This window comes from Prunus persica, chromosome G1 (assembly GCF_000346465.2).
Source record: "Prunus persica cultivar Lovell chromosome G1, Prunus_persica_NCBIv2, whole genome shotgun sequence".
Lineage (NCBI taxonomy): Eukaryota > Viridiplantae > Streptophyta > Magnoliopsida > Rosales > Rosaceae > Prunus > Prunus persica.
In genome coordinates, this window is record NC_034009.1 from 26,279,639 (window position 1) to 26,303,952 (window position 24,314).

At 37.6% G+C, this 24,314-nt stretch overlaps 4 protein-coding genes across 4 annotated transcripts; all 4 read left to right on the top strand.

Moving 5' to 3' along the window:
• LOC18788187 (polygalacturonase At1g48100) lies at positions 2,099-6,822 on the top strand. The gene is made up of 7 exons (XM_007227397.2): positions 2,099-2,596; positions 3,723-3,854; positions 3,958-4,185; positions 4,292-4,336; positions 4,445-4,652; positions 5,392-5,582; positions 6,131-6,822. Exons 1-7 carry the CDS (start codon positions 2,183-2,185, stop codon positions 6,521-6,523), a joined length of 1,611 nt encoding a protein of 536 aa, XP_007227459.1. The 5' UTR covers positions 2,099-2,182; the 3' UTR covers positions 6,524-6,822.
• Positions 7,200-9,722, top strand: LOC18793800 (1,4-dihydroxy-2-naphthoyl-CoA synthase, peroxisomal). Its single transcript, XM_007222497.2, has 9 exons — positions 7,200-7,654; positions 7,764-7,886; positions 8,044-8,145; positions 8,237-8,275; positions 8,437-8,535; positions 8,739-8,786; positions 8,888-8,983; positions 9,182-9,304; positions 9,395-9,722. Exons 1-9 carry the CDS (start codon positions 7,394-7,396, stop codon positions 9,509-9,511), a joined length of 1,008 nt encoding a protein of 335 aa, XP_007222559.1. The 5' UTR covers positions 7,200-7,393; the 3' UTR covers positions 9,512-9,722.
• Positions 12,571-20,044, top strand: LOC18789049 (phosphatidylinositol 3-kinase, root isoform). The gene is made up of 18 exons (XM_020554802.1): positions 12,571-13,129; positions 13,220-13,322; positions 13,405-13,501; positions 13,653-13,811; positions 13,908-14,117; positions 14,366-14,544; positions 14,990-15,137; positions 15,572-15,667; positions 16,049-16,184; positions 16,362-16,483; positions 17,219-17,413; positions 17,537-17,707; positions 17,797-17,934; positions 18,155-18,309; positions 18,707-18,850; positions 19,004-19,151; positions 19,241-19,423; positions 19,786-20,044. The coding sequence occupies exons 1-17, from the start codon at positions 13,018-13,020 to the stop codon at positions 19,376-19,378; spliced, it is 2,451 nt and encodes an 816-aa protein (XP_020410391.1). The 5' UTR covers positions 12,571-13,017; the 3' UTR covers positions 19,379-19,423; positions 19,786-20,044.
• LOC18793691 (ADP-ribosylation factor 2) lies at positions 20,637-23,769 on the top strand. Its single transcript, XM_007223487.2, has 7 exons — positions 20,637-20,778; positions 21,313-21,475; positions 21,997-22,067; positions 22,222-22,341; positions 22,886-23,004; positions 23,088-23,169; positions 23,381-23,769. The coding sequence occupies exons 2-7, from the start codon at positions 21,328-21,330 to the stop codon at positions 23,384-23,386; spliced, it is 546 nt and encodes a 181-aa protein (XP_007223549.1). The 5' UTR covers positions 20,637-20,778; positions 21,313-21,327; the 3' UTR covers positions 23,387-23,769.

Sequence of the window (24,314 nt, forward strand, 5' to 3'; positions counted from 1 at the left end):
GGGGTTGGAAGGGTTGGGTTGTGGGTGATGAAATTGAGGTGTGCATGCCATAGCTTCGCAGCTCTGGCATTTATGTAGATTCATAGCCATAGAAATATAAAGTAATAGCGATGGGGACGTTCATGGCCTAATGTTTTCTTCAAGCTTTAGCTACCTAGCTCTATTTGATGAATCATATGAGACACATCCAACTTAATTCAACGGAAACTATCCGTAAATATTCCAACTATATTCCCGCCGCTTTCTTAGAATTTTGGGAGGCCTAAATAGAGGTAAAACAGACCGAACAGACACGAGCATAGTAAGAAAGTAGCGTAACATATGTAACATGAAACATATCAAGTAAGAATTTGAAAAAATAAACAGGGAAGAAGAAAATAGGGGAAGGCCTAGTTTTAGTTGTTTACACATGGCAATAAATATTCCAGAGATTTCCATCATGCACAAAGAATCTGATCAAATATCGAAGATGATCGATGCTGTTACTGCACTGTTTATTTGTTAGTTTTTATAAATAGAAGTAACGCCAAATTTTCCGCACGCTGTAAGCCATTCTTTCTTGCTATTTTATGTGAAGTAATCTATTATTATCTGTCTTCCAAAAGCCAAAGCAAATCGCAAAATATTGAACATGTGAGTTGAAAGAAAGAAATGTTTTCCCAAATTTTTTTTTTGGACAAATTAAATTAAATTATTAACAGTTGTTGTACTCTCCTTTGGATGCTTTGTACTATTTTTGTTATGCCCTCAGAATTCCGTATAAGCAGGAAAGGCAAAACCATGTGCGCATGGGGTTTTCTTTTTAGAGATTATCTTATTTAAACCCTGATTAATACATTTAATTTCAGTTTTTACATCATCATAATTTGTTTTGGAGTCACTCATACAATAACTGATTTTTTCATATGCAGACGTCTATTTTCTACTATTTCTCCCTACTTTTTTCTTTATCTACAATAATATCCGCACGTAATAACGTTCGAATGAAAGAAGAAATAATAGTATGCATAAGTTTAGCATGGTTTAATATTATATAAACCCGCATACAAATTACAATATTCATAGAAAAGAGTGATAATATAAAGATATCGTAAAAATATGGCAAAAGAGTAGTGCAAACACCCAATCCAACACTTTTAACTCAAGCCCTAGAACTATAAGACAAATCTCATCTTCTTATGAGAAAAGAAAGATTTAATTTGTTTATTTCCGCCAGCAAGCAAGCTCAAATAAGCAATAATTAAATGAAAGAAAAAAGAAAAAAATTGGGAGGAAATTGCAGCAAGTTCATTTGCAGCCATGGGTGCGGGTCAAGAAGACAAAGTACAAAGAAAGAGTAGCCCGTGAACGTTGCATGTGACCATAAAGTGCTGTTATAATCAGTGCCGGGCCTTGCCACCTAGACCCACTCACGTGTGTCCTTTGGCTTTTACATCCCCCTGCTAGCTTAAAATAATTTATTACTGCTTAAGCAGCTAAAAGCTAGAAAATAAAAACATTGCAGACGCTGCAGTTGTTTAAACAACATTAAAATTTGAGTTCTGGGTTAGATCAGTCCGCTAATGCAGTTTATTTATCCTTTTATATTCGAGTTCGATTCTTCTATCTATATATTAAAATAATTTAGAATATCGTTTCGTCAAAAAAGAAAACATTGCAGATGACCGTATTGGAGGCCTTACAAAGAAAATCTACACAAAATAACATCCATTTGAGATTGGTATGTTTAGCTTGCCATATAGTTGGTTATTAGGACTAATTAAATAAGATTAGCACAGCACAAAGTGTTCGCATATAAGCAATTGAATGAGAGAGTTGCAACAAACAGCTGCAATATTGGCATGTGGCATGAGATGGGCCCTGGTTGCGAGGCAAAACAAATTCCAACTATAATTTCATACCAACTATAATTCACAAAAAAGAAAACATGGTAATTAATAAAAGAGAAGCAGAGGATGAAATGAGAATGAAATTAATAAATTCCTAGCATTATCAAAATTATGCGTTTTCCCTAGCTAGCTTAAGTTTGTCTTTTCTGTCTGCATAACAGTAATCTCATACTGCTCAAGTTCTATATAAACACAGCCACCACATCTTTTAGCTATCTAAAACTAAAGCAGGCCTTCACACACACCTCTGCCTCTCTCTCTCTCTCTCTCATTTCTATCCACATTACGCTAAAATGAGCGAGTTTAGCTTCAGAAGCCTCACATTCATGCTTTTAATTGCCCTTCTGGTTTGGTCATCTAATTTTGAAGCTTGCATGGCCAGAAGAGGCAGGCATTGGAGGCAGAGCAGAGCTGCCTCTGCTTCTTCTGTTTCAAAGAAAAAAGGAAAAGGCAGTCACGGCGGCGGCAGTAGTCACCACAATAGTGGTGGTATCAGTGGATCAAAACCCAAGTCCCCATCTCATAACAAGGCGCCATCTCCATCTCATAACAAGGCGCCATCTCCCTCTCATAACAAGGCACCATCTCCACCTCAGCTCCCAAAGCCAAGAGATGACACTCCACCAAGCACACCACATAAAGGCTCCTCCTCTTTCAATGTGCTGGATTTTGGTGCTAAAGGAGATGGAAGTACCGACGACACAAAGGTTTGTTAATTCATATGTGCTCTGTCTCTCATCATAATTTTTTATCTGTTTCTTAATTAAGAACTAATTAATCATGATCAAGGGCTAATTGAAAATGTTGCTCTTTTGAGCTCATCATGTCCATGAAAACGACTAGAAATTCCAACATGTAGAAGGATATCTATCTGTGACTCTGTGAGTGAGGTACTTGACAGGTAGTAATGGAAAAAGCAGCCACTTAATCATTGAGAGAAACAAATAGTTATTTTGGTAAACTTTATGCCTTTTGGGTCAGTTGCACGTGACTGTTTTGGGTTGATAACTATAAACGACATGCGTCGGGTTAGATGGTCATTTTGCCCAAATTATCGTTAAGAAGCATTGTGGTCAATTTAATTAATTTTTATTGGTTTCATTAATCATTAATTAATGGGAGAGCATTTCTTGAACAACCGACTAATTTTGTTTTTAACTTTAGTAGTGATAGGAGAAAATGTAAGGTGTACAAAACTTATAGGTGAGCACACCAGAAGAGGTTAAAGAGCAGAGACAACAGAACAGGCCAAACTGGGTGGGGCCCTTGGGCCCACTAAATAAATTTATATTCTCGTTACGGCAGTTGGGGTCACGAAAGATGATTCCAAAAATTGTTGTATACAGTTATGCTTTGATGTAGTAGTTTAGAATAATTGTATTTTTTAAGAAAAATTTTGAATTTAAATGTGAATTTAATATATTATCGTTCTTCTTAATAAGAAAGATTTAAATCTATATATATAAAGTAAAAGATAGAGAATGGTGAAACATTCAAAATACCAGAAAATACCCTTGGATAATGCAAACATTAAGAATTGAAATTATTAATTAAATGAGGATAATATGGTAAATTCACACTTTTCATATTAAAAAAATAAAAATAAAAAGAATAATTAGATAATGAATTCTATTTTTATAGACCACAACTACCCATTATCTTTTTTAATTCTAAAATAAATTTAAAGTTTAAAAAAAAAAAAGCCTCTCGCAGGTGCGGAAGCGCGTGCAGAGAAGCTAGTAATAATAATAAAAATCGTATTTTCTTTGTTTTTAAAGTTACTCATTGTTACATAGTATAACGAAGATATTTTTGCTATGGTGAAACGCGCAGGCTTTCCAAGCTGCGTGGGCTGCTGCTTGTAAAGTTGAGGCATCACAGATCATTGTTCCAGCCGCATACAAGTTCCTTGTGGGGCCCATCTCCTTCTCTGGCCCATACTGCCAACCAAACATCCTATTTCAGGTAAAAATGATTAATGACTCCACCCTGTGTGGACGACTGCTGTTAGCATTTATTTAATTATCATTTCCGTTAAGACTGATGAGGCGAATTATTAATTTCTCAGTTGGATGGCACAATCGTAGCTCCAACAGACTCCAAATCCTGGGGTAAAGGTCTGCTGCAGTGGCTTGAATTTACAAAGCTGAGAGGAATAACAGTTCAGGGGAAGGGTTTAATTGATGGAAGAGGCTCATCTTGGTGGCAGGACACTCCCTATGGAGACCCTATAGATGATGATTTCAAGCTCATTGTGCCACTAAACAGCACAGCCCAACAACACCCGCCAATGCCGGTACTAAAACTAAACTTAAGATTGTCCATTCTAATTTATGCATTAAATCTCTTTGATCATCCATCTTAAAACTGATCATCATTCTGTGGCTCAAATTCTGCGGCAGATAAGAAGCGAGCTGAGTGGGAAAATGCCAAGCATCAAACCCACGGTAAGGACCACTTGGGTGTCAGAAACTTGAAGCTGATATGATCTTTGAGTCTTGACCATGCAGCTTCAGTAACATGATTGTTGTATTTTTTTTGTGGATTTTTCCCAGGCACTGAGGTTTTATGGAAGTTTTAATGTGACAGTCACGGGGATAACAATTCAGAATAGTCCCCAATGCCACCTCAAGTTTGACAACTGCGCGGGAGTGTTGGTCCATGACATGAGCGTCTCGTCCCCTGGCAACAGCCCCAACACAGATGGAATTCACCTGCAAAACTCCAAACAAGTGCTCATCCACACCACCAATCTTGCTTGCGGTAACTACAATCCTTACTCTATAATATCTAGTCTCGGCAGTGCAATGTATCGGACTCTTATAAATACTTTGTTAATTAGATCTTGATACGTTAAATACATAAGTAAAACCTGCAGAATTATGGTGTTTGCTAGTAGATGATTTGAGAAATTTCATGTTCAATCTTATCCCGCCTGCAGCCTTATGCATTGGTTGGCATCTATCAACAATCCCTTACCACTAGGAGTTTGACACATGGCAACAGGCAATCTACTACATTCCAAGAATTATACCCAACCTATTATATGATGATGCATTTCACACCCTTAAAACATCAGCGCGCTATCCAATGTAGGATTAGGTTTCAAACCCCACTGACAACTCTTGTTCTGTAGTACCCCTGAGCCTCAAATCAATATTTTGTCTTCATCAGATGTTAAAACTACTACCAAATTCCCCTGCCCTTCTGTCGAGTTCAGCTTAAATAATGGACCACATACAACAAAGAAGAGAAAAGAAATTCACATGTTTCAAGTATAGCACTTCACATCACACTTTTGAGCAGTAATATTGATCATTCGTATAAACCTAACTATAAACTGAAATTTGCACATAAACGTTGCAGACAACACATGAAATAGGCACCAAACTGAAGGCAAAGTCAATTAGTATAACATGGATAAAAATGATGATCATAAGACAGGTTTACTCGTCAAGTATAACTAAGCTAAAGGCTCTTTCATTCTAAATTATTTGTGCAGGAGATGACTGTATTTCCATACAAACGGGGTGCTCAGATGTGTACGTACACAATGTGAATTGTGGACCTGGGCATGGAATCAGCATCGGAAGTTTAGGAAGAGATAACACCAAAGCCTGTGTCTCAAACATCACCGTTCGAGACATCATCATGCACAACACGATGAATGGTGTCAGAGTCAAGACATGGCAGGTATGGATACCATCTGCAATTCCTACATGATTTTGGAACTTACCAAGTAATGAAATAAGACTGGTCCAGAATATGGTAACAAAATAGCATCCATAGCCAAGTACAACACTTCTATTTTTAAGCAGAGCCAAGATTTAAACCCTTCATGGCTTGTTGAATGCCTCATTCAGGAACTAAACATACAAGTCAATAAAAATTTAAAGGGGTTTTAAAACCTCCTGATTATGAGTCATTTTAGACTTTCACATTTCAAACATAGAACTCTCTTCTACATAAAGGTTTTCAGAATTCAAAATAGTCTTAAGAGAAAGAAGAAAACGGAGATACTGTTAGATTTCTACCAAGAATAAAATAATCAAATGTTACAATCTCAGTAATCCATGCACCTCCAGCTAGATCCCAATGCTAAAAATGAGTCAGTCGACTCTTAAAGCATTGTGTTCTTCATGAACTAAATATTGGTTCTTCCAACACCTCAAATTAGTTACTAATGCTTGACAATTTACCTTTTTATTTTACATATATCTGATTCAATTCTAAATCTGCAGGGTGGATCAGGCTCTGTTCAGGGAGTGCTGTTCTCAAACATTCAAGTTTCTGAAGTTCAACTTCCTATTGTGATTGATCAATTCTATTGTGACAAAAGCCAATGCAAAAACCAAACTTCCGCTGTGGCTCTATCGGGGATCACCTATGAGAGAATAAGAGGGACATACACCGTAAAACCTGTACACTTTGCCTGTAGTGACAGCCTACCCTGTGTAGACGTAACACTAAATGGCATAGAGCTGAAGCCAGTGCAAGAGCAGTATCACATGTATGAACCCTTCTGCTGGCAGACGTTCGGAGAGTTAAGAACCCCAACTGTCCCACCCATTGCTTGCTTACAAATTGGCAAGCCATCAAGCAACCGAGTGAATTCAGATCATGATGTATGTTGAGATCATTTTAGTACTAAGTATATATATATATATATATTTATATAAGATGATGATGGTGCATTCGCTTTGTGTGGTCGGCATGATTTCCTGACCCCTTTCACACCATCAGTTTGTTTGCTCTATAGTGTGTATAATTTGGCAGTCCTAGTTTACAGGAATTCTTCTTTATAAGAGGCTTACATTTATTTCCCATTGTGATTACAAGAGAACATACGAGGAGGAAGGCGTGTTCTGGAACAATTTCTATATAAATCATGTATGACATTTTCATCAAAAAATAAAAAATACAGAACTTGCATGAATTGCCTACAGCTCAAAAAGCAAGCAAATTCAATAAGCACCATAATAGCTGTAAACTAAGAAAGAAGAAACCCAAAAGAAAATTCATTCTAAAGATTTAAGCTTTAACAAATTAGGGACTGAAATCTAATCTAAAGCAGCAATTAAGAAAGCAACAAAGTTATTGATTCATTTAATTTTATAATTAGCACAATGGAAGCATCAGAAACCCATCAACGCAAGTTTACAATTTGTTTCACCACATGATCCGAACAAAATTTTCACATGAAGTTTGAAAACGTACCGTTTTCGTCTTTTCCTGGGATTCCGATTTCTGAAATCTGAATGCACACACCCTGCTTGCAAATTGCAATTGGTTCCAATTTTAGGTCGTGGAGCACCAAAACGACGCCGCATCCTCTACCAGGTTTAGTGAACAACATCCAAAACGCACCGTTCTGGTGTTCGCGCCTTATCTTCTTTATCCAATCCAAAAGGCTCATCTTCAACCTCTCCCTAGTCTCCAAGTCCTGAACTTTACTCAAGAACAGCTCCAATTCCAAAGTGTGATCTTTTCTCAGTTTTCCATCAATGGCTGAAAGTTCAGAGAAGGACCTCATGACCACCATGACTAGGAGAGTGGCCTCCATCGCTAACCATCTCAGACCTGTCCATTCACCTCCCAACTGCATCTCAATTTCTCTATCCAATGCTTCCATGAACGACAGCTACCACCGGACTCACGGCGAAGTCTCCACCCACCAAATTGTTTGGGAAAATGTTCGTGACGATTCCTGCGAGGCCTTCACCGACATTGTCTACGAGAAGGCCGTCGGCGAAGCCATAGCAAAGGTCAGGCTCCTCAGGTTGGTTTTGATTAATTAATACTAATTACTGATTAGTTTGATATGGAGATTATGAGATTTGATATGTCACTAAATCTCGCGTTTTTTGTTTGTAGATTACGATTAATAGGCCGGAGAGAAGAAATGCGTTCCGGCCTCAGACAGTTAAGGAGCTCATTCGCGCGTTTAACGATGCCAGGGACGATGGTTCCATAGGCGTCATCATTCTTACTGGGAAGGTACCTCCTTCACGTCAAAACTTAAGTAAGGAAATGCATTATGGATGTAAAAGGAGATAATTTCTTTTGGGGTTTGATTATGCTGTATGTAGCTAATAATTTGATGCACATATGTCAATTTTGCACTTTGTTTTGTTGGTAATTTTGATATATTTAGGGAACCAAGGCATTCTGTAGTGGGGGTGATCAGGCTTTGAGAGGCAAAGATGGTTATGCTGATTATGAAGATTTTGGTCGTCTTAATGTTCTAGATTTGCAGGTAAAAGAAATATTTTGGACCTTTTAAGTTTAGGCAGTGAACTAGCATTTGTTCTTCCGCTATATAAATCATCTCAATTTGCTATGTTTAGGTCCAGATTCGTCGTCTTCCGAAACCAGTAATAGCCATGGTATGCCCTTTTGAACCCACATTGCAAGTTTAGGGCTTTGTTGTTGTTGGACAGTTGGGGAGCTGTGAAGCAAAAATATTGCTGGTTGTCGAAAACTTTGCCAGCACCCCAAATTAGTGAACTACATCATTAACCCTTGTTTGTATTAAATGGGCTATCAGGTGGCAGGTTATGCTGTTGGGGGAGGGCATATATTGCACATGGTCTGTGATCTTACCATCGCAGCCGACAATGCTATTTTTGGCCAAACTGGTCCTAAGGTACTCACTTTATCATGTCCCTTAAATCTGGTTTTTCACAAGTATAGTTTTGGTCAGGGTGCTACAGGAACTGATTGAACTTGGCATACTTGCTTTTTGATCACCATCAATCTTTCATCAGTCCTTTCATCTTCAATCTAGAGAATGGGTAAGAGCAGCATGCTAACAGCATATAAAACCTCCCCAACTTGTACATTTGGCAGGTTGGAAGCTTCGACGCTGGTTATGGGAGTTCCATCATGTCCCGTTTGGTAAGCATTGAAGTTGACTTCTGTTCTGAAATTACTTGTGTCAAATTACTTTAACTTGATATGCGGCGGAGTTCCTTTAACGAATGGTTTTGGTCAATCAGGTTGGGCCTAAAAAAGCACGGGAAATGTGGTTTCTGACAAGGTTTTACACAGCTGTTGAAGCTGAGAAAATAGGACTTGTTAACACTGTTGTACCGGTAAGTTCACTCTCAATGTGACGGAACCTGATTGTTGATAGTGTATGTCTTTTGTACTATGAATTTGAATGTACATGGCATCTTCCCGGAAAGTTAGCCTTATTTCATAAGAGATAAAGCAAATATCATGTTCATTTTCAATCGAAGTTTGTAACTCTGTACATGATAGCATTTTCACTGTTTTATACTACTATCCAGCTAGAGAGTTTGGAGCAAGAAACGGTTAAATGGTGTAGAGAAATCCTAAGAAACAGCCCGACTGCAATTCGAGTGCTGAAATCAGCTCTTAATGCAGTTGACGATGGTCATGCTGGACTGCAGGTACCTTCTATTATATTATCTATCATACATCATGTAGTTTATATATGCATGCGTTTAACTGCTTCTGCTTGGCCAATATTTCCAATGTAGCAACTTGCTGGAGATGCCACGCTCTTATTCTATGGCACTGAGGAAGGTAATGAGGGGAAGACAGCATATATGCAGCGTAGACGTCCAGATTTCTCAAAGTTTCCCAGGAGACCTTAATATTGAGCACTTTCCTTGTCATGGTTTTATCATAACTTCGGATAGCTTGCTCATTTGACCCTTTTTGGATGAATGGTTAGCTGTGTGAGAGGAGAATTGAGATCAATGCCCTCCCCCACCCCCACTTCCCCTCTTCTTTATGATTTATGGCTGATTTCAATTGCAAGTTACTTTGTCATATAATAAAAGGGGAGACAATAACTCTTTGATAGTTTGAGTTTCTTCAACTTTCAAACGAATTCTAGCTAAAATGGTTAAGAGTAATTATTCATGCACGTGAGATCCTATATTAAATCTCCCGAAATATTGCTCGTATTAAAATACAATAAGATTCAATTTTTGCACTAAGTTTCTTTGACAGGATCTGACCCAAATTCCACTTTGGAATCCGAGCCTAACCCTTTTCATGTCCGACACTTGGCGGGTGCCGGGCACAATGACTAAATTGCCCTTCTAGTTAAAATTCAAGTTTATTACAAGTTCAACTTCTACCGAAAATTCGGCAAAGTCTCCCCTGCAATTTGATCATTTCCCAGAATTTTCACCTGTCAAAAGCATAAATATACATATCCCAACTGCCAGCATGCTTCCAATTTAAGATCCAAACATTTCTGATAAACTAAACGACCTCAGGCCACACAGAAAGTCCTAGGGCAAATCATCAGAGCAACTAATTCAGGAATACACAACAGAACAATTGATGTCAAAAGAAAATTCTATATAAAAGGAAGAGTGGAGCAGAGTGTGGAATCTGCCCGGTGGTGGCGTCTGGTGCACGTCTATTGCTTGGGGCGCAAAACATTCAAAAATATGAGTGGACAAAAATAAAGGTCTAGAAAATAGCATATGAACATACTAACCCCACTGTAAAAACAGTTATGCAAAACTGAATTTTCCTCTTCATTATATTCGTACTAAAATCAATGCATTCACACATTTATATACGTATATGCCAATCATACTCATGGTCAATAAAACTCTCTCAAAAGCATTGAAATCAATTTAAAACTACCACATAGGTGTACCCCTTTAATTATGTCAATTCCTGATATCCATCAATTTCTGATAATCTGTCAATTCCCCTGGCAGGTCTCGATGACACAAAGTCAACCCGAGCCACAAACTGGCAGGATTCAGGGGACCATAGTCAGCCTGATCCGCATTCCTGGCTCCCACGGTCCCGGCGTCCCCAAAACTCGTGAGGCAAATGTCAAGCGAGCTGACAAAACTGAAGGCAACCTGGATGTCCATGGACATCGTCATATCCGAAGGCAACATATACTGAAGTCAACCTGTTTCTATAACTGGGTACCTAAGGCGGCTTAAGAAAATATAAAATTTCTGAAAGATCTGATGAATAACTGAATTTTTGTTAAATCTAGAACTCTGCTGCCATTTATCTGATATATATCTCAATCTTTACTTTCCATATCTTTTTAGCATATTCAACTAGGCAGCATATAAATAAAAATATTTAATTTCAACAAATCATGCTAGGAAAACCATACTCAATAAAACTTATTCAAGATCAAATAATGAAATTCATTTGCATAAAATCATTTATAAATAAAAGTCCACTCACTCATAGTCCGAGCTAGCTGGACCTCCTGAAGGTCCCTCCTGCGGGTCTGCCTAGCCCCGGGTGCCTGATTAAACCACCATGAATATTTAATTAATAAAACTGCTCGGTATAAGTATTTAATTAAAATCCTGACCCCCGGCTCCTAAAAGTGCGTGCACTAACTTTAAAGTCATTCTTATGCCTACTTAAGCATTTTGGATGGTTAGAGCTGTCTTAAAAGACCCGAGACTCACTCAACGATAAACTTCCATATTGGTCAATCCGAGACCTCGTGGGGTCCACGACCTCCAATTACCAATCCGAGAGTTCCTATAAGTTCCTCACATTTAAATAACCATGTCCTGCAAGTCTGGTCTGAATCGTATGGTCGGATTGCTCACGATTATACGATCGGATGGTTATTGTTTAACTTAATCTTTGAAATATTAAATCGGAGTATCCGGGACTCCGATTCTTGATCTGTGAATTTCTACACGATCCTCGAGGTGTCTAGATTAACATATTTGAAAATGAAGTTGATCCAACGGTCTGGATATATCAAACCCGGATAACGCCTAATATGAGATATCTGATCGACGATCAAACGATAACCAAGTTGAAATCCGAGCATATCGTCATGTTCAGGACGACGTGGAGAACACTAGGACAAAAACCTAACATTGACACCCTGGTGACACTCTGCCACGCGCCGCCACCGCCGGCGGGTGCATTGAGCAACTTTCCGGCGATCGGAAAACTCCAAACTGTCGGCCAATAATTACACCTACGGATTAAGCACATCAAGGGGAGTAACTTTATACCTTGGCTCGACGATCAATTCAAACTTTAAAGCCCTCGAACGAAGCTTTCTGTCTCTTGAAAAACCTAAAAAAATGTAGTTTCAAAATCAAAGAAATTGGAATGGATTCACGTTGTGTTTTCAAGGAATAACACAAAGGGAAGGTAGGAGAGTAGTTTGGGTGCAATTACCTGAGCTATGGCGGCTGGAATCCGCCGAAAAATACCCCAAAATTTATGGGTTCGAAGCTGCCCGTTTTCGGGCTCAACTTTGGCTCGATTTTCTGGTTGATTCGCTTGGAATCAAGGCTGGATATTGGTATGTATGGGAAGAGGAGAGAGAGGCGAAGAGTTTGCAAGTTGTAGCACTCGATTTGGTGGCCAGACGGAGGAGAAATGGTTGTCTAAAAATGGCTGTTCGAAACATTCCCGAGAGGAAGAAGAAATCTGGGTTTAAAAATTCTGAACTTCGAAAAATTTACGATTGTGCCACTGAACTTCTTTTGATCATAACCTCCGATTTGAGCCCACTATGTGTCCATAGACTCATCTCTACGTGCTCTGCGTAACGGTACAATTGAAATCCCCAAATTCCTCCCCGAACATAAGTCAACTTTTTATCTAATAAAATATTATAGGGGCAAAATAGTCTTTTCTCATAATAAATTAATAATTGAAAATTAATTAAGGATCGGGTTATTACATTCTTAGTTAAAAAAAAAATCATATATAACACAAAAAAAATCAGATAAAAATATATTTGTTGTTTCGTAGGGAGAGTGAATCATATAAATCCATAGAAAGAAAAAGAAAAAAAAGAAAAAAGAAAAGTTCATGAACTTCGGAATTATTGAGTGCATCATATTGGGCTTTTGCCTGCCAGCTTAAAAAAGAAGCCCAGTCCAGTACCTTAACGACCCAAAACTCCTACCCGCTTCACGCTGACGTGGTAGCCTCCTTTCTCCAATCGTCCTTCAGTCCCCTGCTCCCTCAAAGCAAAATTCCTTTCAGTTTGCATTGCTCTACGCGACCTTGATTCAGAAACTTCTAAATTACGTTATTGACCTAACTCTAACTCCTTTTTCTCGCCAATTCGAATCCGGAAACCCTAATTATGAGAAAACAAATATCCTAAACCGTAGAAGAAATGAGCGGGAATGAGTTCCGTTTCTTTTTGTCCTGCGATATCAATCTCCCGGTAACCTTTCGGATCGAGAGGTTAGAAGGAACCTTGCGTCCGCCCAAGTCCCCTAGCTCTGGTACTTTCTATCTCAATTTTCCGTTTGGTTCCCGAGAAACTGTATCATTCAATCATTACTCTTCAATTCAGTTTTCTTTCTGCACTGCAGATGTTGATCCCACTTCCACAACAGAGGAGAGAAGAGCAGAGCTGTATGTGGAGTGCGCATTGTACATTGATGGTGCTCCGTTTGGCCTTCCCACTAGGACCAGGTTTTTGCCCTAAACTTGTTTCTTCTACTTCAATTATATCAATGCTGTTATCAGGGATTTTGAATTTTATTTCTTCTGTTAGGTTGGAATCTTCAGGACCATTATATTGTTGGAACGAGCTCATCACTCTGAGTACTAAGTATCGAGACTTAACTGGTCATTCACAACTTGCTTTAACAGTATGTTAGCTGTTTCACTTCACATTTTAAACAATTAGGGCCAGGGCTTCAAGGCCAATTATCAATTTTCTATAACACATGGCATATTAATTAATAATTATGTTTTTTTCCCCTTTGGTTTCTCTACTTACTTCACTTATTGGAAATATAGGTTTGGGATGTTTCATGCGGGAAGGATGAAGGGTTGGTTGGTGGTGCTACGATTCTTCTGTTTAATAGCAAAAAGCAACTCAAAACAGGGAAGCAGAAGCTGAGACTTTGGCAAGGAAAAGTAGCAGATGGGTCATTTCCTACTTCTACTCCTGGAAAGGTTTCTGATTACTTCCTTTGCAGAAGTTATTGAAATGGAACTTAGCTTTTTTGCTTTGATGGTTTCTAAAATGGTTTACGTTTTATTTTCCTGTAGGTTCCCAGGCATGAGCGTGGGGAGTTGGAACGTTTGGAGAAGCTTGTGAATAGGTATGAGAGGGGGCAGATCCAGTGTGTTGATTGGCTGGACCGCCTAGCTTTTAAAGCAATGGAGAGAATAAAGGAACGTGAAAGCTCTAGAAATGGAAGTTTGCATTTATACCTGGTTGTTGATTTCTGTAGTTTTGAGCATCGTGTTGTTTTCCAGGTAATCCAATCTGCGACAAGTCTTAAGTTATCAAAGTTACCTATCGGCTGATATTTAACTAGATCCATTTCGTTAGTTTTTTTTATAAGTCTAATATGATCTTACCAGTAATATGTTTTCTCATTAAGAGCGCCTTAGGTTTTGACATTAATGTGCTTGTTATTATGTTGGTGGTATTTTTCTACTAGCTTAGGTTCCTTATTGATGGTTAATTTCCATAGCAGTAACCTTCATTTATTGGAATGTAGGAATCAGGGGCAAATTTCTTATTACCTTCCCCTATTGCTTCAACAAATGATATTGTTACTGTCTGGGACCCAGAAGTAGGAAAGATAAATCCGTCAGAGCACAAGCAACTAAAACTTGCAAGGAGTTTAACCCGTGGTATCATTGACAGGGATCTTAAACCAAGCTCCAACGAGAGAAAGTAAGCTTGAAATTTACTCTGAAGTCATATGTTGGCTAAAAGTTTTTTCATAATCTTTATTGTCGCAATTACTTTCAAAATGCTCATGTACTGCTGATTAATGGACTGGAGTTGTGTTCTACTTTTATGGTATCCACTGTAAATATGCAGATGTGTCTCATTTGGGGTTTTTTTGTTTTTTTTTGTTTGTAGTTTAATGGCTGAATTATTTCTCATTTCATTTTGTGTCCACTTTTCTGTATGGTTTTTTTATGATATAAAATTTCTTAAATTTATCCTTTAAAAAAAATTATCATTTCATTTTGTTGTCGTCTTATTGATGGACCAGTCTTCTTAATTTAGCCATATTTTTTTTCTTTCAACATCACTGCTATATGTTCTTTTGATTGATTTATTTTCTAATAAGTTGGAGGTATATCATTTTTTGCCTGCTTTTTCCTGTAAGGTCAATACAAAGGATTTTAAAATACCCGCCAACAAGGACTTTGAGTGGCGATGAGAGGCAGCTCCTGTGGAAATTTCGTTTCTCATTGATGTCTGAGAAGAGGGCCCTCACGAAGTTCCTCAGATGTGTTGAATGGAGTGATGTTCAGGTCTGCATTTCTATTTTCTCCCTCCTGCTCAGCATCCTCCTTTCTTAACCATTAGTTTATGTGCCATATTACTAGTGCATCACAGTTTTATTTAATTTTTATAATAGTATATTTAGTACTTATTTTTCCAGCTTATTCTATTGCTTATATATGACAAGGAGCTTGATATTTGATCCTGGGCCTTTTGGTTTAATTCTGTTTCATCACCAGTAAGCTGCAGGCCAGCTGCCGGTTAGGATTATTGTAACTTTGGCAATGTGCATGGTGCTGCACTGAAATATCAATCATTCAATTCTTTTTTACATAAGAAATTAGTTTCTATGCGGATCTTTTGTTGATATCTAAAGTTGATGAATACCAGATTTAGTATTTTCCATGCTATCTTTTATTGATGAATACCAGATTTCAAGATGTCCATTTTCATTCGTTTGCAGGAAGCAAAACAAGCATTAGAACTGATGGGAAAATGGGAAATGATTGATGTCTGTGATGCATTGGAGCTGCTATCTCCTGTTTTTGAAAGTGAAGAGGTGGGTGTGTGTGTGTAACATCTGAGCTGCTGTTACATGTCCTCTGTCACGTAAAACTGTTGCATGGATGGAGGACTTCTTTTTACTTCCTACTCTTGTTAAAATCAAGTTCAAAATCCTGATAACTAGGACTTGAAGTTAACCACATCTATTGGTCTGCTACTGAGCTCCGTCCAGAGCCATATATATCTGATTATTGATTAGGCCAAATATGGGATCGTAAAGAAAGGAGAGAGTTGCATCTTGCATCTGTAGTATAGGCACAAACTATAAAGTCCAAGCTTTCATTGTAATGCTAAGCAATAGGATATGATGTCTTAGATAAGTATAATTCTGTTGATCTGGGACCGAGTAACGCCTAACTTTAATACCTGCTACCAGGTTCGTGCATATGCTGTCAGTGTTCTTGAAAGAGCTGACGATGAAGAGCTTCAATGTTACTTACTTCAACTGGTTCAGGCTCTTCGGTTTGAGCGCTCTGATAAATCTCGCCTTTCTCATTTCCTTGTGCAACGTGGTATGTGGACAGATACTATCTTCATGTATATACGCACATGCACATACCTTCATGCTACTTATAATGTTTTTCTTTGGAGTGTGTGCATGCATGTTCAAGTGCTACACACTTCAGTACTTCACAGTATCAGAAGTTTAATTGTTCATGGCATCCTGATTGTGTCTTTGACTCTGACAGCATTACGAAACATTGAGTTGGCTAGCTTTCTACGCTGGTATGTTGCTGTGGAACTTCATGATCCAGCTTACGCCAAGCGTTTTTACTGTACCTACGAACTACTGGAAGAGAATATGATGAAGGTGAGAGTTTATAAACTTCTGTCATGGGGTCACTTGTTGTGTCTGTTTTTCTTAGGGTATAAATCTGGATCCAATTCTTGAAGAAAGAGCAACAAAAATTGGTGCAACTTTGACACCTTAAAATAACATAAGCATTATTACTGTGGATTCTCCAACCATGAAAGGGAGTTTTTGGGATTGCCCATTTATTGGGCAGATATGATAATGCCTTTTTTAGATTCTTAATTGCTGAAGCCAGTAATGGAAAGGAACCCTACACTAGAGGGGAATTTTCTATAGAAGGCACATGGTTCTGTGCATTGACAAGCCACAAGAAAGGAATGCAGGAATATTGCTAGACTTCTTTTCTTACAGATTAGAATTGCGTTGCTATACCTATACATATATAGGATATGGGTCAATCTACACCAACCTTTACACTGACTCGAGAATATTAAAAATCTATAAAATTATCCCATTCCTATCTTTTCCATACTTTATATTTATAGACACTCTCACCTAAAAGACAATAAGGATAGGAGTGAAATGATTTTTGTCTTATTTATTTATTTACATTTTCATGTCTGAGTAAAGGTTGGTGTTGATTGACTTATATGATTCTTGGTTGTTTATGGATGAAGCAAAGCAATGTTCCACCTATTAAACTTGGTAATAAAATAATGGCTTCATGCTGGTGAAAATTTTCGTTTGAATACTTGTCTCTGCAATTCAATAACCATATCCACTTTACAACAGTTGTCAGCTGGAATGCATGGAGATGAAGATGGATTTAAATTGTGGCAAAGTTTGGTGCGCCAGACCGAATTGACTGCACAGTTGTGCTCAATTATGAGAGATGTAAGAAATGTACGTGGCAATACCCAGAAGAAGATTGAAAAGCTTAGACAGCTGCTTTCTGGTCTTCTTAGTGAACTTACGTATTTCGAAGAGGTACTACTTTGGTTAATGTTACTTGTCTACTGATCTTGTTTATCTATTAAACTATGAGTTCCATATAACCTCTCCAATTGTATCATTTCCTATGTTGACTGTGTTGGTCTATGAATTTTCTAGCCGATAAGATCACCACTGGCTCCAGGAGTCCTCATCACTGGGATTGTGCCATCTGAGTCATCAATATTCAAAAGTGCCTTGCATCCTTTACGTTTGACTTTCCGAGCAGCAAATGGGGGAAATTGCAAAATCATCTTTAAGAAGGGGGATGATATTCGCCAAGATCAATTGGTAAGTATTCTCCTTCACACAGGCACGCTTGTGCGTGTGCACATGCACAGACATGAGACCCTGATTAAATGGATCTGTGGTTCCTGTAGGTTGTTCAAATGGTATATCTGATGGACCGATTGCTGAAATTGGAAAATCTTGATCTGCACTTAACTCCATATAGGGTTCTTGCGACTGGGCAAGATGAAGGAATGCTGGAATTCATACCATCCCGTTCATTAGCACAGGTATTAAGTCCTTTAAAGATGCCTCTTGGATGGAGATGTCTTCTCACTGCTTACAGTAATTGATGTCTTTGTTTTGTTGTATCTTGACTTGTTTACTAATTTTGACCACAAGAATGTTAAACATGCTGTGTATTTTCTTTCAGTTTTGTTTCCAAATGAAATATTGTCTTGATCATAGCCTGTAAAATTGTTATAATTGGTAAAATGTTCTCCTTTCCAGATTCTCTCAGAGCATAGAAGCATCACAAGCTACCTGCAGAAATTTCATCCAGATGAGCATGGACCGTTTGGCATTACTGCCACCTGTCTGGAAACATTTATAAAGAGCTGCGCTGGCTACTCTGTCATCACATATATACTGGGCATTGGAGACAGGTGAAGATTCAAAGATTATCATGTGCATTGAAACTATCTTGATCCCTAGTTTACTTTTCTAGTCCATGTGTTCAAAATATTCTTGTACTCTCAGAAGGAAACTTTGTGATGTTACAATATTATAGGAAAACCACCACACCTAAAAGAAAAGAAAAAGAAAACAAGGGGTAAAGAGTTATGAGCATTATACAAGTTTGGAACATAGGATCATTTTCTTTGCTCAAGTTCTATATTTCTGCCATATGTATAGTTGACCATTCTGAATCGGTTAATTGTACCAAATATTTGCACTGTGTATCTTTTTTTTATTTTTTTATTTGTTGGCCTGAAGTACTATATCTGCACCACGGCTGTTGATTGTGCATTCAGCATATTTTAACATTAGTCTTCTCTGTAGGCATCTTGACAACCTTCTCCTTAGGGATGATGGACGTCTTTTCCATGTTGATTTTGGCTTCATTCTTGGTCGTGATCCAAAGCCATTTCCACCACCAATGAAGCTATGCAAAGAAATGGTTGAGGCTATGGGTGGAGCTGAAAGGTACTTCATGATTAACTTCCTCTCTTCGATGCTTTTATTTTTTTTCGTGTTTGCTAGATGGAGTTGAATTTATGACATGAAATCCATATCATACGGGGTGCAACATTAGCATACAAGAATGCAAAGGGTTGATTACATTTATTTCTTCTGCAGCCAGTACTATACCAGGTTCAAATCCTACTGTTGTGAAGCATACAACATTATTCGCAAATCTAGTAACCTAATCTTGAACCTGTTTCATCTAATGGCGGGTTCCAACATTCCTGACATAGCTTCTGATCCTGAAAAAGGCATCCTCAAGGTTCTTTTATGACTGTAATCTTATTTTTCTTTTCAGTCTAAAAAATTATGTCCTTTTGTTTTGATTTCGACTCTTTTGATATAATGTAGCTCCAGGAGAAGTTCCGGTTGGATTTGGACGATGAAGCCTGCATACATTTTTTCCAGGATTTAATCAATGAGAGTGTTAGTGCATTGTTTCCTCAAATGGTCGAGACCATTCATCGGTGGGCTCAATACTGGCGCTGATCCTCAAAATAAGTTGGGTGTCATCTACATCTTTGAAATCTATCGGTAATTTCTACTTCTGTTCTTTCTGTTTTCAGTTGTTGCATTCTCTGCAAAAGAGTTCAGCTCATTTTGAACCTTGCTGTCCCTGATGTTGGAGTGGGTTTATTTTTTTTTGGCTGATTTTACTCTGTGTGGCGCCCGTTCTGCATGTATGTCTGTATTTGAAATTTTCTGATGTGGAGCTACTTTTTTAAATGGACTCAATGGAAACCCTCTTTCATGGTGTGGACGTCATTAACATAAAAAATTCCTATGAATAAGTTGTCGTTAAATAATATGCATTTCAAATTCAGATCTCTTACTCTAGATGCATAAATCCAAACACAATAAAATGAATTTACGTAAGTCATTTCATTTTTTTACAGGTCCAGATCTGAGAGCTCCATCAAGATGGAAGGGATATGCTTGAAACAGAGGAAGCAATATTGTGCATAGCTGTATATAAATTGTATTTTTCTTTCACCTTCTGGTGTAGGTTTGGTCAAAGAAAGACTCAAGATGCAGCATGTAACTTTTTTTTTTTTTGGTGGATGCAGCATGTAACTTAAACGACTAACCTTATACCCCAAAAAAAATAAACTTAATTGAATACCTGTATATAAATTAATTGATTTACTTTTATGCCCGTATTAGTTGCCAAGTAGGATCAATTTGTAACACGGTAAATATGTTTGCAAATATTCACACAAAGGAGAAAAATTATGCCAATAAGTGAAAAATATTATAGAAATACGGATATCAAATATAAATTCAGATGAAAAGATAAAGAATTTTTTTTTTTAAAAAAAAGGAACTTGAACTGCATGTCGTTTGATGCGCATAGTTTATTTAATTTTAGCTGCACGTTCAATTCTGTGCCTTTCAAAATTGAAAATTGACTTTGAATTTGAACCACCAGCGACGCTTTTTCTTTTATTTATCAAAATTTAAATATTTGTCGGAACAATTAAACCCGTTTGGTTTGGTGGTGGTGACTGCTTTGCATTAAATCCTACGGAACATTAAAAAAAAAAAAATTTAAATCCCACGGAACATTGTTAACATTTGGGGGGGCGGGTTTGGGATGAGTCTGGATCTGCCGTCGTTCAAAATCATGCAATAAAATAATATTCATGACTTGGCGGTTGCTGATTGGGCAGGCTATATCACCCGCAGGCTTAACATTTACGCTGTATATCAGGGGCATTTTCGTAGTTTACTCCAAGTACAGAAAATAGTCTTGGAGTTTATAAACCCCCTAGTTGACGATCCTCACCCCCACACATTCACGCGTTGATTTAAAGCTTCTCTCCCCTCCGCTCTCTCCCTCCCTCGATCTCTATCTTTAACTAAGATCCCTCTGCGAAAGCTCATCGAAGGTAAAATCCAAGTCTCAGATCTCGACCTCTCTTCTCTTGCGCTTCAACAATTCTCTGAATTTTCTCGCATTTGATTCATTCTCGGTTCGATTTCACGACTTTTTCGTGCGATTTTTGTTTTGAATTTCGCACTACTTTTTTCGATTCTGGTCCAATTTAATGTTCATTTCGTGCCTAAATTCCGTTTAGTTTTTTTTTACTCTGATCCGAAGATCATGTGTTTTAATCATTTGGATCTCTATGATTATGCTCGAATTTGTTAATGCTACTTTTGGTAGTTCAATTACAATGCATGAGGAGCTCTCATGGATTTTCTGCATCTCTATGGTGTTAGCTTAGACTTTGTCTCCAGATCCGCTCGATCTGTTGCTGCATGCGCATAATTGCTAGTTTGAGTGCTCCTGTTGCCTAGTTTTAAGTTAGATTTGATTAGATGATATCAACTGCAATCGTTTGGCTCCAGAGCGTTATACCTTTGTCTTTGTCAGTGTTTGATCTGTTGATGCAAATGAATTGGTGCCTCTCAATGTGTAGGGATCCACAGCCGGAATGGGGCTTACATTCACGAAGCTTTTCAGCCGGCTTTTTGCCAAGAAAGAGATGCGAATTCTGATGGTTGGTCTTGATGCTGCTGGTAAGACCACCATCCTCTACAAGCTCAAGCTCGGTGAGATCGTCACAACAATTCCCACCATTGGTGAGTTCTTTCTTCCTCGACCAAGGCAATTCTGTGCTCATTATTGTTATACTTCATAGAATTCTGCATATGAAGATCTGGTGGAAATGAAATTGATATGGCTTAACTATGATGTGATGGAAATGAAATTGTCAGACGAAATTGCAAAATAGTGACGTGTATATTCTAATTAATTTAATGTTAAATGTAGCTTGAGATCTGAAAGTAGAATGTTGTTTCTTACATGATTTAATAGCAATGGTGATGATTATCGTGCCTGTTTATTGTACCCTAAATCATCTTGAAGTTCAATGAGTTTGCAACTAAGATTATCTTCTACAACTTAACTGTTATTTAAGTTTTCCCCTCTCTTTTTTGGCAAGAATGAATGCAAATGTAAATGTTTTGGTCAAAACCTAAGGGGGCGCATAATTTTTCTTCCCTATCCTCTGTTTGCTTTCAGTTTGAAGATTCTCCTGTTCCTTTATAAAGTTCATTAAATATGCAATTTTAGGATTAAGAAAACAATACTTGATTGACAGGGTTTAATGTGGAGACCGTGGAGTACAAGAACATCAGCTTCACAGTCTGGGATGTCGGGGGTCAGGACAAGGTATGAAGTTTAGTTCTTGTGTTCCGAGTGATGTACAGTTATTAAAAGAAGTTTAAAGTGATGATTTCAGAGTTTGTTATACTCTTTTTTTTTTAATCTATACGGCTTTGGAAGATTTGACCATTGTGGATGAAAACCCTTTCTTTACTTTCAGATCCGACCTTTGTGGAGGCATTACTTCCAGAACACACAGGGTCTTATCTTTGTTGTGGACAGCAATGACAGAGACCGTGTTGTTGAGGCAAGGGATGAATTGCATAGGATGTTGAATGAGGTATTTTTATCTCCCTTTATTTGCACATTCCAGGATGTTGTAATTTGTGCCAACTTATTTTGAAATCTCATCCTTTCCTAGCTTCAGTATATGAAATTTAGGATTATGAATGGACTTGAAAACTTGTAGATTATAAGAATACATACAATGTTAGGTCTTCTACAAAATAGAGATGATAAAGATCCACCTATATTTCTGTTGTTGGAACTGATCAGCCAGTGGCTTAAGTGGCAGCATGCTTTGCAATTTGGTGGTGTGCTATTGATGCGTGTTGGATCTCGGCAAATTAATCATTGTTTTTTCTTTCAAAATGAACTTATTAGTGAGGAAATTAACTGCTTATTCTATAGACATGGCTAATCTTCTATGCTGTGTTGGCTTTGAATTGAGCAATTTAATTCTTATGAATTTGAAGGCTGAATCTTTTGTTCCTGTTACCTGCCCCCATTTCACTTTCCAGGATTTATCTGATTGATGTTGTAGACATTGGGATAATTTATATTCTGTTCCATATTTTAGCTTAATTTGAATAATCTGGTTTCAGGATGAGCTGCGAGATGCCGTGTTGCTTGTATTTGCTAACAAACAAGATCTTCCCAATGCAATGAATGCTGCTGAAATTACTGATAAGCTTGGCCTCCACTCTCTCAGACAGCGTCACTGGTAATCTTTATGAGCCTCATTTCCCTTGTGTGATTCATTTTTTTAACCTTTATAAGTCTAATATGGATTGTGTGGTTTTCCAGGTACATCCAGAGCACTTGTGCAACCTCTGGAGAGGGTCTATATGAGGGGCTGGATTGGCTCTCCAACAACATTGCTAACAAGGTACACTATTTTCTATTTCACTGTTTTTAAAAATTTTGAGCATCATGGCAGCCTTTGATGTTGTCCGACTTGCATGACGGTTAAATTCTAAGTTTGAAGGTTGCATATAACAGTTCTCTTTGTGGAAATTCAAATAAGTAGTTAATTATTGTTTGGAACTTTGTGAGATACGGCTTCTCCTTCTGATTTCTTATATTCCTTTTAATTGCAGGCATGATCCTATTGGGGAGTCATTTTGTGGACTGGAAATTCTGGATGCAGGGGTGAATATTATCTAGTTCTTTTTTTCTTTGAGACAAGACGATCGAATTGTTGTTAAATCATCTATTTCTTCCTTCTGGGAGTGGTCTTTTTCATTTAGGACGTTTTAATGGTTATATTGTGATAGAAAGAATGGTTGGTCAAATGTATACATTTGAGCTTTTGGTTGGATTTTGGATACAGTTCGGAGTTGTAGTTGGATTTCAATAGATGCCTCCTTTTTTTTTCTTTTTTTTTTTCATAACTGCTCTGAGTTGTAATTGGTTTTGGTTGGATTTTGGATACATGTTTCAAATGTATACATATTTCCAAGTCATGCAAAACCACACTTGAATTAAAGGAGTTGCTTATTAATTGAGGTCCCATTTTTTGGTTCCTTTGGTTTGGGACCCTCCAGAGGAGAAGGGAGACCTCACACTCACAATAAAAATCCCATTTTTGTACCACTTGGAGATGATAGATAGGTGAAGGTTGTACACAAACATCCCCACATAACAACAATGTTTGTTTTTTGGTTAAGGTACCCAATATGGGGACTTAAATTATAAAAATACCCCATATAAAATGGATTTTAGAAACACACCCAAAGTCCATTTACAACATAACAAAAAAAACTTTTAACTTCTTATAAATTACAAAACTGCCATCAATTTCTTAAAACAAGCCCAATCCTAAAATCTCATAAAAATACCCAAAACACTTAATAGGGCATCAAAGTAATTTAATAATTAATATTAAATTCAATAAGTCCAGCTGTCATTTTTTGGGTTTGTTTATAGAATTCAATTGTATAGGGTTTATTTATAATATTAGTGTTAGAAATAGGTATATCACAAAATATCTCTTTTGTTAATTAGTGGATCCAGGTTATTTTGTAAAGGGAG